We start from the raw sequence: 15,126 nt of genomic DNA, 5'->3' as shown, positions 1-15,126 counted from the left end.
GAACCCTTACCTCTTTCCCTAGCAATGGGCCCCTATTTTCAGCTCCAGGCTCAGACCCTCGATGGGATAGGAGGAATCTTGAGATCCCAGGTTCCTCTTCTGACACATCCTGGGAATGGGGGGAAATTCACAGAAGGGAGCACAGGAGGGCAGCATCAAGGCTAAGAGCACTTGGGCCATCCGGCTCTGAGAACTGAATCCCATAGCTGTGAGCTCTAGCAAATGCCCCCTGGGACTCCGTTCTGGTGCCCGGCTGTGCTGTACCGTCAATACTGAGGTCATGGGGGACCTGTTGTCTCAGACTCACAGCGTCCCAGCCACGTGCTGCCACCTGCCAGAACGTTTAAGAACTTCGAGTTACTCTTCTTGTCAAAGACTTCAATGGCTCCCCCAAACTCCTCACCTTGCCATTAAAGTCTTTCAAAGTATGGCCTCCACTTAGCTTTCAAGCCTGATCTTCCATGGCTCCCTGGTTATAACCTGTCCTCCAATGAAACCCTGCTACTTCCTGCTCCTGCTGCCATGCTTTTATTCACGCTGATCCCTCCCCAGTTCTTCCTGGGACACCTCCATTCCATCGCTATCTGTTGGAATCCTATACATCCTTCAAAGCCTCTCTCAGATGCATCTTACAAGAATCTTCTTCAACCCCTCAATGATGCATACGATCTCCTACAAATCCTCCGCACTCCGCTTCCAGTGGGGCTTGATTCGTGAGCCCCATAGTGTCTAGTCCCGTGTCCTACACAGAGTGGCTGTTCAATAAACGTTCCTTGTGTTTTGCTGAGTGTGTCTCATGTATGAAGAGGAAGTTTGGCCTAGATGTTAAGGCTACAGTCAGATTTCCCAGGTGTATTCTCTGTATGTACCCTTGGGTAAGTTGTTAACTTCTATCGGCCTCAGTTTCCTTGTCTATAAATGGGAATAATAATTATATCCACATCAAGGTTTTTGCGAAGATTAAATTATAGTTTTTGTACAGGGGTCTAGCACAGTGCCTGCACATAGTTAGTAAGTTCTCAGTTAAGTGTGTGAGATTGCTATGATTCTTCTTTTTTTTTTTTTTTGTATTTTGGCTGTGCCATGTCACATGGCATGCGGGATGGTTCCCTGCAGGGATCGAACCTGGGCCTCCACTGTGAAAGCACCAAATCCTAACCACTGGGCCACCAGGGAACTCCCTGTTATGATTCTTATTATCCTCCCTTCAGTAGGATGTGAGCTACCCAGCTGGGAGGTAGGATAGGGTTTAAAATTGGTCAGTCAGGGTTTATTGAGCAAAGGGCTCTAGACCAGATGCCAGGGTTGGGTAAAGCTGTGGCGAGGCCAGGAGGAGAAGGCCATCAAGATGAGTTTGGTAGCCCAAGCCCTGCTGGGATCTAGAAGCTCTGGATTCCCACCTACTGTGTGACATTGGGTGAGTCACTCCTTCTCTCTGGCCTTGGTTTCCCAGCGTAAGGTCAACTGAGGAGGTTGGGCCAGGTGAACAGTAAAGTCCCTGGCAGCCCAGATGTTTTATGAGTTCTAAGCTTCTAAGGGTTAAGTTCAAAGAAAAGAACGAACAAAGAAGCATCTAGGCTCCCTGCAGGGCTTCTTTACATCCTAGGGCTGGAGCAAGCACTGGGGTTTGGAAGGATTGGCATGTTGGACTGAGCTGAGTGGCAGTACTTCCTTCAAAAAGCCTGTAATTGGGGGCCTCCTCCCTCACTGGGGCTGGGGGATAGGGGTATATTGCTTGCAGTCTCTGGGCATTTCCAGGGCATATGTGGAAGACCTGGGGGAAGAATGTGAGCAATGCGGATTCTCAGAGATGGGGGAAGTGTTTTTTTTTTTTTTTTTTTTTTTTAAATTCCTGTGAATGGCATTTTGGGGGGTATGTACTTAGTTCTTTTTTTAAAATTAATTAATTAATTTTGGCTGCGTTGGGTCTTCGTTGCTGCGTGCGATCTTTCTCTAGTTGTGGAGAGTGGGGGCTACTCTTCACGTTGCGGTGCCCGGGCTTCTCATTGCAGTGGCTTCTCTTGTTGCGGAGCACGGGCTCTAGGCATGCGGGCTCAGTAGCTGCGGCACGTGGGCCCTAGAGCATGCGGGCTTCGGTAGTTGTGGCTCACAGGCTCAGTAGTTGTGGCTCGCGGGCTCTAGGGCACAGGCTCAGTAGTTGTGGCACATGGGCTTAGTTCCTGCACGGCATGTGGGATCTTCCCGGACTAGGGCTCAAACCCATGTCCCCTACATTGGCAGGCGGATTCTTAACCACTGAGCCACCAGGGTAGTCCCAAGATGGGGGCAGTTGAGAGACTTCAAGGGTCTGGACCTGAGACGATAGAGAAGGAAGGGGATTCAGAACACACCTAACTTGGTATGAGACTCATGATTTACTTGAAGCCTGCCTTGTTTCAAAAAAGGATTTGAGGAGGCTTACCAGCATGCAGACAACTCTCTAAGATTAAAACATAAAATCTGTGACAGAGTACATTTTAAATGTGTATCCTTTTTGATCCAGAGATTCAATTTACTTATTATTGCTATTTTTATTTTTAGTTAGAAATTATTTCAAACTTAAAGAAAAGTAGCCAGAATCGTACAAAGAACTCTGGCTTAGCCTTCTACCAGATTGACCAACTGTTAACGTTTTGCCATGCTGCTTTCTCTCATCTATAGTCCTCATTCAAATCTTGTTACTTGTCCCAACACTGTCCTTCACAACAATTTTCATTCTGGTCCAGGATCCAAAACAGGATCGTGTGTTGCATTTAGTTTTCATGCCTCTTTTTGTCTCCTTTGACCTGAAACCTTTGTCTCTTATGACATTGACATTTTTGAACAATTTTCTCTCAATTTAGGTTTATCTGAGGTTTCCTCATGATTATGCCTTACTGCTGAACTGATGTTATATTTTTCCGTTTAACATATCAGAGAGCACATGATGTCAATTTGTCTCTGTTAAAGAAAAAATTTTAGGGACTTCCCTGGTGGCACAGTGGTTAAGAATCCACCTGCCAATGCAGGGGACACGGGTTCAATCCCTGATCCGGGAAGATCCCACATGCTGCGGAGTAACTAAGCCCGAGCGTCACAGCCACTGAGCCTGAGCTCTAGAGCCCGTGCGCCACAACTACTGAAGCCTGTGTGCCTAGAGCCCGTGCTCTGCAACAAGAGAAGCCACCACAATGAGAAGCCTGCATGCAACAACTAGAGGAAGCCCGCGTACAGCACCGAAGACCCAATGCAGCCAAAAATAAATAAGTAAAATAAATAAATTGAAAAAAAAAATTTTTTTAAGACACCCATTAAAGATGGTAAGAAAGACTTTAAGAGGGACTACTGCAATGGGGTTTAAAGTGTTATCCACAAGTCTTCCCTATTATATTATCACGTTACTATTTTTTTTCAGGTTACTATTTTAAAATTTGTAATTAATAAATATCTTATTGGAACATATTTGAAACTATATAAATATCCAGTTTCTCATCAAACTTTCACCCATCAGTTTTAGTATTCAGAAATGATTCTCACCTGAATCAATCATTACTCTGATGATTGGGAATGGTGATTTTCTAATTTCATTATTCCTTCTACTATAAGGAAGAGCTTTCCTTTCATATGTATTTTTTAGTTAGTATTAGTATGGACTTAGGGATCCTTATTTTATTCAGCAGGTTATAATCTGTTACTGTGATTATTTGTTTCGATGCTTAAATTGTCCTTGATTTGGTCAGTGGAAGTCCCTTCAAGTTGGCTCCTTTGTTCTTTTGACATTTTTGATCAGTCCTTTATTTTCTGGCACAAGTTGTTCCAGTCTCATCTTGTACCTTCCCTGCCACAGCCTTGGAATCAGCCATTTTCCCAAGGGGACTGGTTCCTTTTACTGGAGAATGTAATTTAGAACCAAAGATCTAGGCACTGGCTGTGCTTGTGCTGCTAGGGTGGCACTGTTCAATGATTCGATTTCTAATTCTAAGACTTCAGATTCCACAATTTAACACTCGTGTATGTGAATAAAGATGCATATTCAAGGACATTTATTCTCATTACCCTCACAACTTCCAAATAAGACCAAGCCATCAGCTTATTATTTTTTTTTTGCCTGTATTACTTCAAAAGCCTCCTAACTGCTCTCCCGATTTTCAAAATGGCCCCTCTATAGTCTGTTTTCCACACAGTACCCAGAATAACTTAAAAAAAAAAATCTCATCACATTTCCCCCTGCTCATAACCCTCCATCCCCTAAGAATAAAATCCAAAATTTTCTACATGGCTTCAAGGTACCACAGGATCCAGCCTCATCTGTAACCTCATTAATTATCACTTTCGCGCTCGCTCAGAGGACAAGGACACCCCAGCCAAAGGGTGTTTGTATTTGCTTTTCTCCCCCAGCTATTCAAATGGCTCATAAAGGTCTTTATTAGGTCTCCACTCAAGAGTCACCTCTTCAGAGAAACCTTCCCTAACTATCCTGTTGAAAACAGCACCCCATTACTTATCACTTATGACATTAAGTCATATATTCCCATTTGCTTGTTGTCAGTCTCTGTTTCTCTACATTACACCTCTAAAGTAGGCTCCATGAGGGCAGGGAGTTGTTTGGTTTTTCTCCCGTAGCACCAGTGCCTAGAACACTGCCCAGCAAACTGTGGGCTCTCAAATGCCTGTCAAGTGAATAAAGATAACTTTCATTCCTTGGGACGTTTGCACCCACCATACTTCCTGCCTGGCTTCCCCTCACCCTTCTCTTTGCATGGCTAGCTTCTTCATATTCTTTAGATCTCAGCTTAAATATCTTCCATAAGGACAGAAACTGCCATGGCTGTCTCATTCACTATGGTATCCTCAGGGCCTACCACAGTTCCTGGCAAATAAAAGGCACTCAAGAAATTTGTTGGATGGACTTTTAATAGCTAAAAACTGGAAAGAATCCAAATGCTATAGAATATTGGATGACTGTTAAAGAATGAGGTAACTCCATGCGCATTGGCACAAAATGATGTCCAAGATATACTTAATGTATAACGTAACAAGCAAAACTGTGCAATTCATTTTATGTAATTAATACTAGGTGAACAGGAAAAAATAGTAGAAAATACTAGATTGTACCTCAGTGATCATTTGGGGGTGAGGGATATTAGAACAGATTTTAACTTCCTATTTTATAAACTTCTGTATTGGAGACTACTTTTTAAAAACAAACACTACCCTTTGAGCACTTAGTACATGACAGGCACTGTGGTAAACATTTTTTGTGCAGGATTTCACAGTACCTTCTCAATAATCTTATGAGATAGGTCCTAATACCATCATCCCCATTTGCAATGAGGAAATTGGTTCAGGGACATTAAGCAATTCATCTAAGGTCACACAGCAAACCCATCACACTACAACACCTCCCTGTGTCTTTATAATTTAAAAAAAAAGAAAGGAAAGGAAAATAAGATGAAACTAGGGGCAACAGTTCAGGATCAAGGTTTTACACAAAAGATGCTAAGCAAATTTGGCTCCCTAGAAACCAGGGCAAATAGAAAAATATGATCAATTATGAGATCCTTGGTGATTCAAAGATAAAAGCAAACTACTTATCAGTAGAAACAGCTTTACCAAATGCTGAGGTTTAACAGAACTTCTCCAGGAAGCTCATAAATACAGCAGTGTTCAATCAAGTGATCTACAGTTCAATAACATACCTGTATACCCAGGTAGCTGTTGGCCAACCACAAATGGAAGTTCAGTGAATGCAGTTCCAATAGGAGCCAAATTTATACAGCCTGGGCATCAGATCTGGTGGTCTGGCCAGACCCTTAGTTAAAATTGCATGTGTGGCCTAACCCTCCAGCAAACTCCTATACTATTGCAAATTCACCCTATTAAACACTGTTAGCAAGAATCAGGAGACAAGAAGTGACATTCATCTTAAATTTAAACGTTGGTATATTTTCCAGGTAGGCTGGGTTGGTTTTCTTTTTCTTTTACAGATGAAGAAACTGAGGCTCAGAGTCTAGAAAATGTCAGAGCCATTATGGATCTGATTATGGATCCCCTCCTCAGCCTTCCTCAGCCATGCTTGTCATCCGCGCCTCAACAAAATAGCTTATGCCCTCGGAATCTCTCTGGGGGTGGTGGGCCTCAGGACCTAGAAGAGTGTCCTCTTGCGCTGGAAGGGAGCTGGTTAAGGGAGAGTGAGGCCCAGCCAGTGAGGAAGCACACTTTTTCCAGAGGTCCACTCTAATCCTCACCTCCAACACCTTGTACCCCAAGATGGAAAGTAAGGCTCACATTACACAGATGAAGAAAAACCCCTAACCCCAAGCATAAAAATGATCTTGAAGCCTACACTTGACTTCACTCATTTATTTACTTTTCTTACAAGCTGGGGATAGGTGGGCCCTCAGCTTGGGGAGTGTGGAGAGCTCTGCTGGAGGGAGGAGAGGAAAAAGCGAAAGTGGGGGCTTATTGCAGGGCAGGATTCAAAGGGGAAGAAGATGGGCAGGAAGGAGAGAGGAAACAAAGGGTTCAGGCCCTCCTTCCACCACACACACGCAGGCTTCCCAAGTCCAAGTAGAAGGAAGGAGTTAATAGGACACCCACTCAGAGATGTCCTTGATCCATTCTCGCCCTTGCCCCGCCATCCAGCAATAACCTGAGAGAAATCAAGGAAGTGCAGGAAGTGGGCGGTGGTTAAAAAAAAAAGAGGTGACAGGTGCACCCAGCCCCAGCGCACAGCTGTGGCGGCAGGAGGAGAGCCGCGCGCGTGCTCACCCTGACCGGCCGCCGGGCCTCGCGGCGCCCTCAGCTCAAGTCTTTCCTCTTCTTCCGGCGGCCGCGCTCCGCCGCTTCCCCCGCGGGGCTGCTGTCGCCGCTGCAGCTGCCGGCTGGCCGGCGCACCACTCGCTTCTCCGTACGGTACTCGGGCTCGCGCACGCGCGGCGCGCCCTGCAGCAGGAACTCGCCGCCGCGATAGGTGACGCGCACGTCGGTGCGGGGGTACGTGCCGTACGCTCGCCGCAACTCCCGGCGCACGAAGTCCGGCAGCTCGAGTCCCGGCCCGAGCGTACGTTCCACGCGCCCCCAGCGCAGCTCAGCTTGCAGGCTGCCGCCTTCCGGCCACTGCGTCCCGCTCTCGACCGCCGCCAGCCCCGCAGCTGCGGGCTCCTGCAGCGACGGCCCTGGGTAGCCGGGCGCTGGGAACAGCGGTTGCAGGGCCGCGGCGTAGGCCTGCGGGAAGGCCCACAAGGGCGGCGTGACCACTAGCGTCGCGCCTGTGGCGTGGAAGCAGTGGTATTCCCGCGGAGCCGCCCACCCGCCCGCGCTCAGGCTCGGGGGCCGGCTGCAGAAGTTGTGGGCCTGAATGGGGGGCAGCAGCGGAGGGGCGGGCAGGTAGGTGTAGGTGAGGTGCTGCAGCAGAGGCCAGACGTTCTGCCCAGGCGCCAGGCAGCAGTATGTGTACATGGTGTGAAGCTCAGGCGGCCGGCATTGTTACTGGGGCCCCGTCCTGGTGCAGACCTGGGGTGGGGGTGTGGGGTGTGGGTGCACTTTGTTCTCATCTCCACCACCCACCCTGGGGCCTGGTTACCCGGGGCTCTGGTTCACAGCAGGGGTCCCTGCACGTGTGCCCGTTCGGGAACTCTTCCTAAGGAGTTTAGCTCCCACCTCATCTCTTGTCCTAGGGCTGGACCCAAACCCCAGGCTCCCAGCAGGCAAGAAGGGCCCAAGCCTTTTTCAAGCCCCCAGTCCTGAAATGCTCTTCCCAGGTGGCTCCCTACTCACTTGTCTCCTTTAGCCTTGGGGAGCTGGTCCCCAGCATTTGGGGGAACCAGAGAGATCCAAGAGCGGGTCTCCTCTCCACCACTTCTTAGTTGAGCTGCTCTCCTCCATGCCCCGCCTCAGCCACACCTCCCGGTTTCCAGGCAAAGGGAAACACCTTGAGCTGGCCCGGAGCCAGCCAGCTTGTGTCTACACTGGGTGAGCCTCGCTGAGGACATCCAGTGGCCTTTCCAGTCAAGTTAGCTCCCTGTTCTCCACATCCCCTTTTTCCACCCAGGTGGGTTGAGTTATCCTAACATTTGAGTGAAGCTCCTGCACACCAGGCACTGAATCAAGTTGCTTATGAGCATCTAACCTCAAGTTTACATCAACCCTAGGAATGAGGTACTAATATTTTTCTGACTTTACATAGCAAGAAGCTGCTTGTCTCAGATTTGGTACACAATAAAGCATTCCATGACTGGGGCTTACATAGGTTAAGTGTCTTGTCCAGACTCACACAGCTAGTTATGGTAAGGGCAGAATTCAACCCCGTGTCTGTCTCAAGACTTGTGCTCTCAGCAATAGCCTAATCACCAATCCATGCTAGGGCTTCTTTCAGACTATCTGACAGTCCTCCCTTCTAGAATGTTCCTTAAGAGCTTATAACTTTTTTAAAAAAGAACTTCTAATTCATATTAGCCATGTGAAGAACATGGTGGTATCATTCTCATTTAATAGATAAGGAACAAGAGATTCAGAGAAGTTAGGCCACTTTCCCAGGTTCACATAGTCTATAACTGGCACAGTGGGACTTGAACCCAGTGCAAATGATTCCAAAGCCCAGAATCCACTTGGGTGAAGCCAGAAAGGTTGCTTCGTTCAGATGGGTTGAGCACTGTCTGAGCTCCAGTTCCCTCTGGCTGCAGGTCATGCCCTTCCACCTCTCTTCCCCAGTGGGTAGTAGTTGCTGGATGATTAAAATGGATACCCTCTTCCAGTTTCTAGGCCGCCAGGCCATCATACTTTCCTTCCCCTTCTTCTGTTGACTTAAGCAGCATCATGACTAACCCCCATAGGTTCTTCTAGATTCTCAGTATCCCCCAAAGCCCAGCTACCCTCTGAGGAGGTCCCCCACACTCAGCCTGGTGATGTCACATTTCTTTATTCCTGACTGAGCCACTCTCTCAAGTCTAATTCAGGCCAGTGGCCTAGTGAGAACAGCAGCTAGGACTAGGTTAGGGTATGTATCTAACACGCCCTACCCAACAGCTCCAAGAAGGGAGCCTCTCCCTCTGTCCACTTAAGAACTGGTCCCAGGACATAGTGACCTTTGTTGGGGGAGGCCTCCCACCCCCAAGATGTCCATGGCTTGACCCCTGGAGACTTGTTAGTATGTTATATTACATGGCAAGGGGGAATTAAGGTTGCAGATGGTATTAAGATTGTTAATTAGCAGTCCTTAAAATAGATTATCCTGGATTATCTGGGTGGGCCCAGTGTAATCACAGGAGTCAAATGTGGAAGAGAGAGGCTGAAGAGTCATAGTATGTGAAACTAAGAGTCAACCAGCTCTTGCTGGTTTTGAAGATGAAAGGGGTCATGAGCCAAGGAATGTAGGCAGCCTCTAAGCTGGAAAAGGCAAGGAAATGGGTTCTTCCCTAGACTCTCCAGAAAGGAATGCAGTCCTGCCAACACCTTGACTTTAGTTTATGGGACAGAATTCCAGCCTCCAAAACTGTAATAGATTTGTATTAAGCCACTAAGTTTGTGGTTATTTGTTAGAGCATTAGTAGGAAATTAATATACCTCCCCACTCCCATTTATAACTTTGCCCCCCTCCAAATCCCAGCACTTGAGGAATGTTCAAAACTACCTATTATAGACCTCACCCCAGCCTGGAGCTCAGTGATGGACCCTGTGTGACTGGCCAGTTTCTCCCCCATGGGGATCTGCTCATACCTGGGTGGGAGATGAGGAGAGTGTGAGACCAAGCTCAAGTTGGAGCCTGGGACAGTGAGAAGCCTGTGTTTTAATATTGGTTCTGACATGCTTGCTGAAGGAGACTGGGGAGGCAGTCTTCAGGAAAAATGAGAAAAATAAGGACCAAGCTGTGAGTTTCTCAGCATTCATTCACCCTGATTCCAGTAACAGCTCCCAGATTTTTTGGGTCCCACACCTTATCTACTCTCAGGAAAGTGGTTCTGGGGGAGTTGGCTCTAGCTCATCCTTAAATTACCTGGGTGATTTAGGGCTAAACCAATCATCACTGTCATCCTTCTGGCCATAGTGATTGGTTTAGGGTAGCCATGTGACTCAATTTGGGCCAATGGGAGCCAAGCCCAGGGTTTTGTTCTCTAATTGCATAGAGTGAAGTGCTCTGTCCCCTGGACAGAGATCTGAAAGAATGCAGTTCTGGGTCCAGAGGTGAAGATCTCTCTGAGCATAGAGCTGCAGAAGAAGTGGAGCCAAAGCTCAGAGAGAGAAACTGGGTCCTGATGATATCGTTTGAATCCTGGACTTTGAAGTTACGTGAGCCAATAAATCCCCTTTTTCCCCCCTCCGGTTTTATTGAAATATAGTTGACATACAGCACTGTATAAGTTTAAGGTGCACAGCATGATGATTTGACTTACATATACTGTGAAATGATTACCACAGTAGGTTTGGTTAACATCCATCATCTCATATAGACACACAAAAAGAGAGAAAAAAGTTTTTCCTTGTGATGAGAACTCTTAGGGTGTATTCTCTTAACAGCTTTCAGCTATACCATACAGCAGTGTTAACTTTGCTCATCATGTTATACATTACATCCCTAGTATTTATTTATCTTATAACTGGAAGTTTGTATCTTTTGATCACCTTTATCCAATTTCCCTTTCCCCATAAATTCCTTTCCTACTTAATCTAGTTTGAGTGGACTCTTTTTATACAGATAGCAGGTTGTGTTTACTTTATAAATTTTTTTAAACATCTTTATTGGAGTATAATTGCTTTACAATGGTGTGTTAGTTTCTGCTTTATAACAAAGTGAATCAGTTATACATATACATATGTCCCCATATCTCTTCCCTCTTGCATTACTTCATATAAATTTAACCACAAAAGACATAATGAAATGGGCATTTAAAAAATTATTTCAAAGCACCATCATGTTAGTCTTTAGAAGATTAAATGTTTAGGTTATTATACTATGGAGTGAAGTCTTCTGTTGCTTGCATCAACAATACACCCTGACTGTTTTTCCCCCAGAATTTTATTATGAAAAATTTCAAAATTCAGCAACCTGAGTAGTTTCTGATCAGTGACCCCCACGATCAGAGGCTCTTTTGTGGGCAAAGTAGACGATGGAGAGAGTCTGGAAGCCAGTCTTGGAGGAGGTTCACATCCTAGTTTAGGAAAACTGACAACCAAAACAAGATCAGGGAATGGAAAAGAGACATGGGAGTAGATTCATCTGGACTTGATTCCATATAACTGCCTGGATGGAGAGGGGAGGGTAAAGGTGGATGCACATGTTTTTAGCTTGGTCAGCTGGGTGGGTAGTCAAGACAATCCTGGAAATCAGAAACAATTGGGGTGATCGGAAGTTGAGGGAGTGCTGGGTTCAGGTGGGACGTTTGGGAAGCTATCCAGCAGCAGTTTTATATTCAGGCTGGAGATGGGAGGTGGGGTAGTCATGAAGGAAAGGTAATAGGTGAAGTTACCAGAACAGCTGCTACCCTGGCCCATATTACACTGTGTCATCATGGCTGCCAATTTGTTGCGTTCCACCTATGCCTTTTGAGGGCAATTGAGGTATAGTTCATGTACAATGTTATATAAATTTCAGGTGTACAACTTAGTGATTCACAATTTTTAAAGGTTCTATTCCATTTATAGTTATTATGAAATATTGACTATGTTCCCTGTTATACTGTATATCCTGTTAACTTATTATTTTATACATAGTAGTTTGTACCTCTTAATACCCTACCCCTATCTTGCCTCTCCCTCGTTCCCTCTCCCAACTGGTAACCACTAATTTGTTCTCTATATCTGAGTCTGTTTCTTTTTTTTTAAAACTACTTTTTAAAAATATTTATTTATTTATTTATTTATTTATTTAATTTATTTATTTTTGGCTGTGTTGGGTCTTCGTTGCTGAGCACGGGCTTTCTCTAGTTGCAGAGAGCGGGGGCTACCCTTCGTTGCGGTTCACGGGCTCCTCATTGCCGTGGCTTCTCATTGCAGAGCACGGGCTCTAGAGCGCAGGCTCAGTAGTTGTGGCGCATGGGCTTAGCTGCTCCATAGCATTTGGGATATTCCTGGGCCAGGGCTCAAACCCGTGTCCCCTGCATTGGCAGGCAGATTCTTAACCACTGCACCACCAAGGAAGTCCTGTTTCTTTTTTCTCATATGCACTAGTTTGTTTTATTTTTTAGATTCCACGTAGAAATGAAATCATACAGTATTTGTCTTTCTCTGTCGGACTTATTTCACTTAGCATAATACCTTCCAAGTCCATCCATGTTGCTGCAAATGGGAAAATTTCATTCTTTTTTATGGCTGAGTAGTATTCCATTGTGTATGTGTGCATATATATATGTGTATATATATATATACACATATATATATATGCTCACATGTTCTTTTTAAAAAATATTTATTTATTTGCCTGTGCTGGGTCTTAGTTGTGCCACTCAGGATCTTCGTTGTGGTGTGTGGGATCTTTTAGTTGAGGCATGCGGGATCTTTTAGTTGCAGTGTGCAGGATCTAGTTCCCTGACCAGGGATCGAACCTGTGCCCCCTGCATTGGGAGCATGGAGTCTTAGCCACTGGACTGCCAGGGAAATCCCTAGGCTCACTTGTTCTTTATCCATTCATCTTTTGATGGACACAGGTTGCTTCCATATCTTGGCAATTGTAAATAATGCTGCTATGAACAAGGGGGTGCATGTATCTTTTCAAACAGTGTTTTCATTTTTTTTTCCAGATAAATACCCAGGAGTGGAATTGCTGGGTCATATGCTAGTTCTATTTTTAATTAAGTAATTAATTAATTTATTTATTTTTGGCTGTGTTGGGTCTTCATGCAGTGCGCTGGCTTCTCACTGTGGTGGCTTCTCTTGTTGTGGAGCACAGGCTCTAGGCACATGGGCTTCAGTAGTTGCAGCATGCAGGCTCAGTGGTTGTGGCATGCGGGCTCTAGGGTGCGCGGACTTCAGTAGTTGTGGCTCGCGGGCTCTAGAGCATAGGCTTAGTAGGTGTGGTGCATGGGCTTAGTTGCTCTGCGGCATGTGGGATCTTCCCGGATCAGGGATCGAACCCGTGTCACCTACATTAGCAAGCAGATTCTTAACCACTGCTCCACCAGGGACGTCCGGTAGTTCTATTTTTAGTTTTTTTGAGAAACCTCCATACTGCTTTCCATAGTGGCTGCACCAATTTATATTCCCACCAACAGGCAATCTTGTTTTTGAAGTCCCTTTTACCCCATATAGTGTATGGCCTGAGAAGTTTAAGTGAATGTGTGCAGAGTTCTGAAAATGGAAATTTGGGGGACCCTCTCTGCAACTAAGAAAGCCCTGGGAAAAAGTACCCCGGTGAAGGGGCCCGAGGAGGAGTTGTTAGGTAGGAGGAGAGCATGGTGGAACCTAGATCACAGAGGTCAGAAGCCAAGGGAGGAGAGAACTTCAGGGAGAGTTTTTGTATGTCTCTCTCCCACGATCCAGAGACTCTGGTATGACTCAAGAAGGCAGGCGATATGATGATCTTCATTTGCACCCCACGTCCCCTCCCAGTTATCTCTGTGCTTGACAACTGGGAAGGGAAATCAGAGATAATCACAAGGCCCAGCCCTGGTGCTGACAAAAAAGGGTAACTGGTTACATTGTCTATAAAATCAGAGGGCTGAGGGAACTCAGAGTGGGGTATTCAGTGCAACACAGGAGCCAAAGTCTTTCCTATAAGGTCACATCCAGTTCCAGCCCCTTGGCAGCTCTCCTCATTCTCCTGTTCTCCCACGGGATACCCAGGGAGGGCTAAGTAAAGCTTCAGTGTTGCTTTGAAATAAAGGCACATGCTGGCCAGAGATGGAACGGCAGAGGGACTCCTTTAGTCAATGTATGGAGGCCCTAGTGTACCAGACTCTATGCTGAATGCCAGTTTCCTGCCCTTCCTGCCCTCTATTCTCACAGCCAGTAAAGCATAGATGGGGGTAAGTGGTAAGGATGGGGGAGAAATGGTAATCTTCCTTCTAGTCATGAGGGCTTTCTGGAGCATGAGGGGTTTCATCAATTGCTTGAAGTCTAGAAAAGAGGTGATGTGTGTGTGGCCAAGGGGAGACCTAGGAGGTAAGAAGAGGGTCTGAAAAGGCAGGACTGGGGAGGAGGAAAGTGAGACAGACTGGTGGGAAATGAACGCTGGGGGCAAGGTTCATGGGGCCTCTGGGGCTCCCCAGGAACTGGTTGAACAGACTCTAGCTCCTGGACACCTGGGCTCTTGTGTTGGACTGTTTGCTCTGGGTGGGCCCTTGCCAGGTTGTCAGGAAAGAGGCAGAGGATGATATTCCGGTTGACAACAAAACTCTTACACTCCTATTTCTCTTTTAACGCCCACAAAACCCCTCTAAGGAGTAAAACAGAGGCTCACAAAAAGAGCGTCCCCAAAAAAGTAGTGGTGGAGCTAGGGAACAGAGTCCCGGGTACCCCAGAAGCCAAAAGCCACACTCATGGCCCCATATCCCAGTGTAGGGAAACAGGAAGTCTGGAGTCTGTGCTGTCTGATTGCCTAGAAATCTAAGTAGGCTTACAGGCCTGTTGGGAGAAGACATGGGACATCCTCACCAGACTAGACTGAGCAAAACAAAACTTGACTTTCAGGGTCTGGGCAGGGGTAGGAAGAGGAAAGACTCCTGTTCTGAGAGTCAGAAGGTCTGGGTTCCAACTTGTCTGGGCCTCTTGCTTGCTGTGTGAAAGTCATTGAATCTCTCCCAGCCTCAGTTTCCTCATCTGTGAAATGGGGATAATAGCACCTACCTCCCAGGGATGACTATGTGAGGACTCAACAAGATAATGCACGTAGAGTGCTTAACACAGCACAGGGCACATTGTAAGAGCTCCGTAGCCTTATATTTTACTATTACTTTTTTTTTTTTTTACTATTACTATTAATATGAGGAGGTTGGGACTTCCCTGGTGGCACAGTGGATAAGACTCTGAGCTCCCAAGGCAGGGGGCCCGGGTTTGATCCCTGGTCAGGGAACTAGATCCCACATGCATGCCGCAACTAAGAGCTCGCATGCCACAACTAAGGAGCCCACGTGCCGCAACTAACACCTGGTGCAACCAAAAAAAAAGAAAAGAAAAGAAACAAGAAAAAAATAATGAGAAGAGGTTGGGCTGCTT

General features: G+C 46.2%; 1 protein-coding gene across 1 annotated transcript; it reads right to left on the bottom strand.

The window, feature by feature from the left end:
* Positions 1–1,696: 1,696 nt before the first annotated feature.
* Positions 1,697–7,440, bottom strand: LOC308624134 (uncharacterized protein C10orf95 homolog; the record flags this gene model as incomplete). Its single annotated transcript, XM_081247102.1, has 2 exons — positions 1,697–2,314; positions 6,751–7,440. One exon carries the CDS (start codon positions 7,438–7,440, stop codon positions 6,781–6,783), a length of 660 nt encoding a protein of 219 aa, XP_081103228.1. The 3' UTR covers positions 1,697–2,314; positions 6,751–6,780.
* Between the last annotated feature and the right edge of the window lie 7,686 nt (positions 7,441–15,126).

The sequence above is a fragment of the Mesoplodon bidens genome, assembly GCF_964165515.1.
Source record: "Mesoplodon bidens genome assembly, chromosome: 1".
NCBI lineage: Eukaryota > Metazoa > Chordata > Mammalia > Artiodactyla > Ziphiidae > Mesoplodon > Mesoplodon bidens.
Note: the sequence above shows the minus strand (reverse complement) of the source record. Positions and strands in the feature narration are given on the sequence as shown.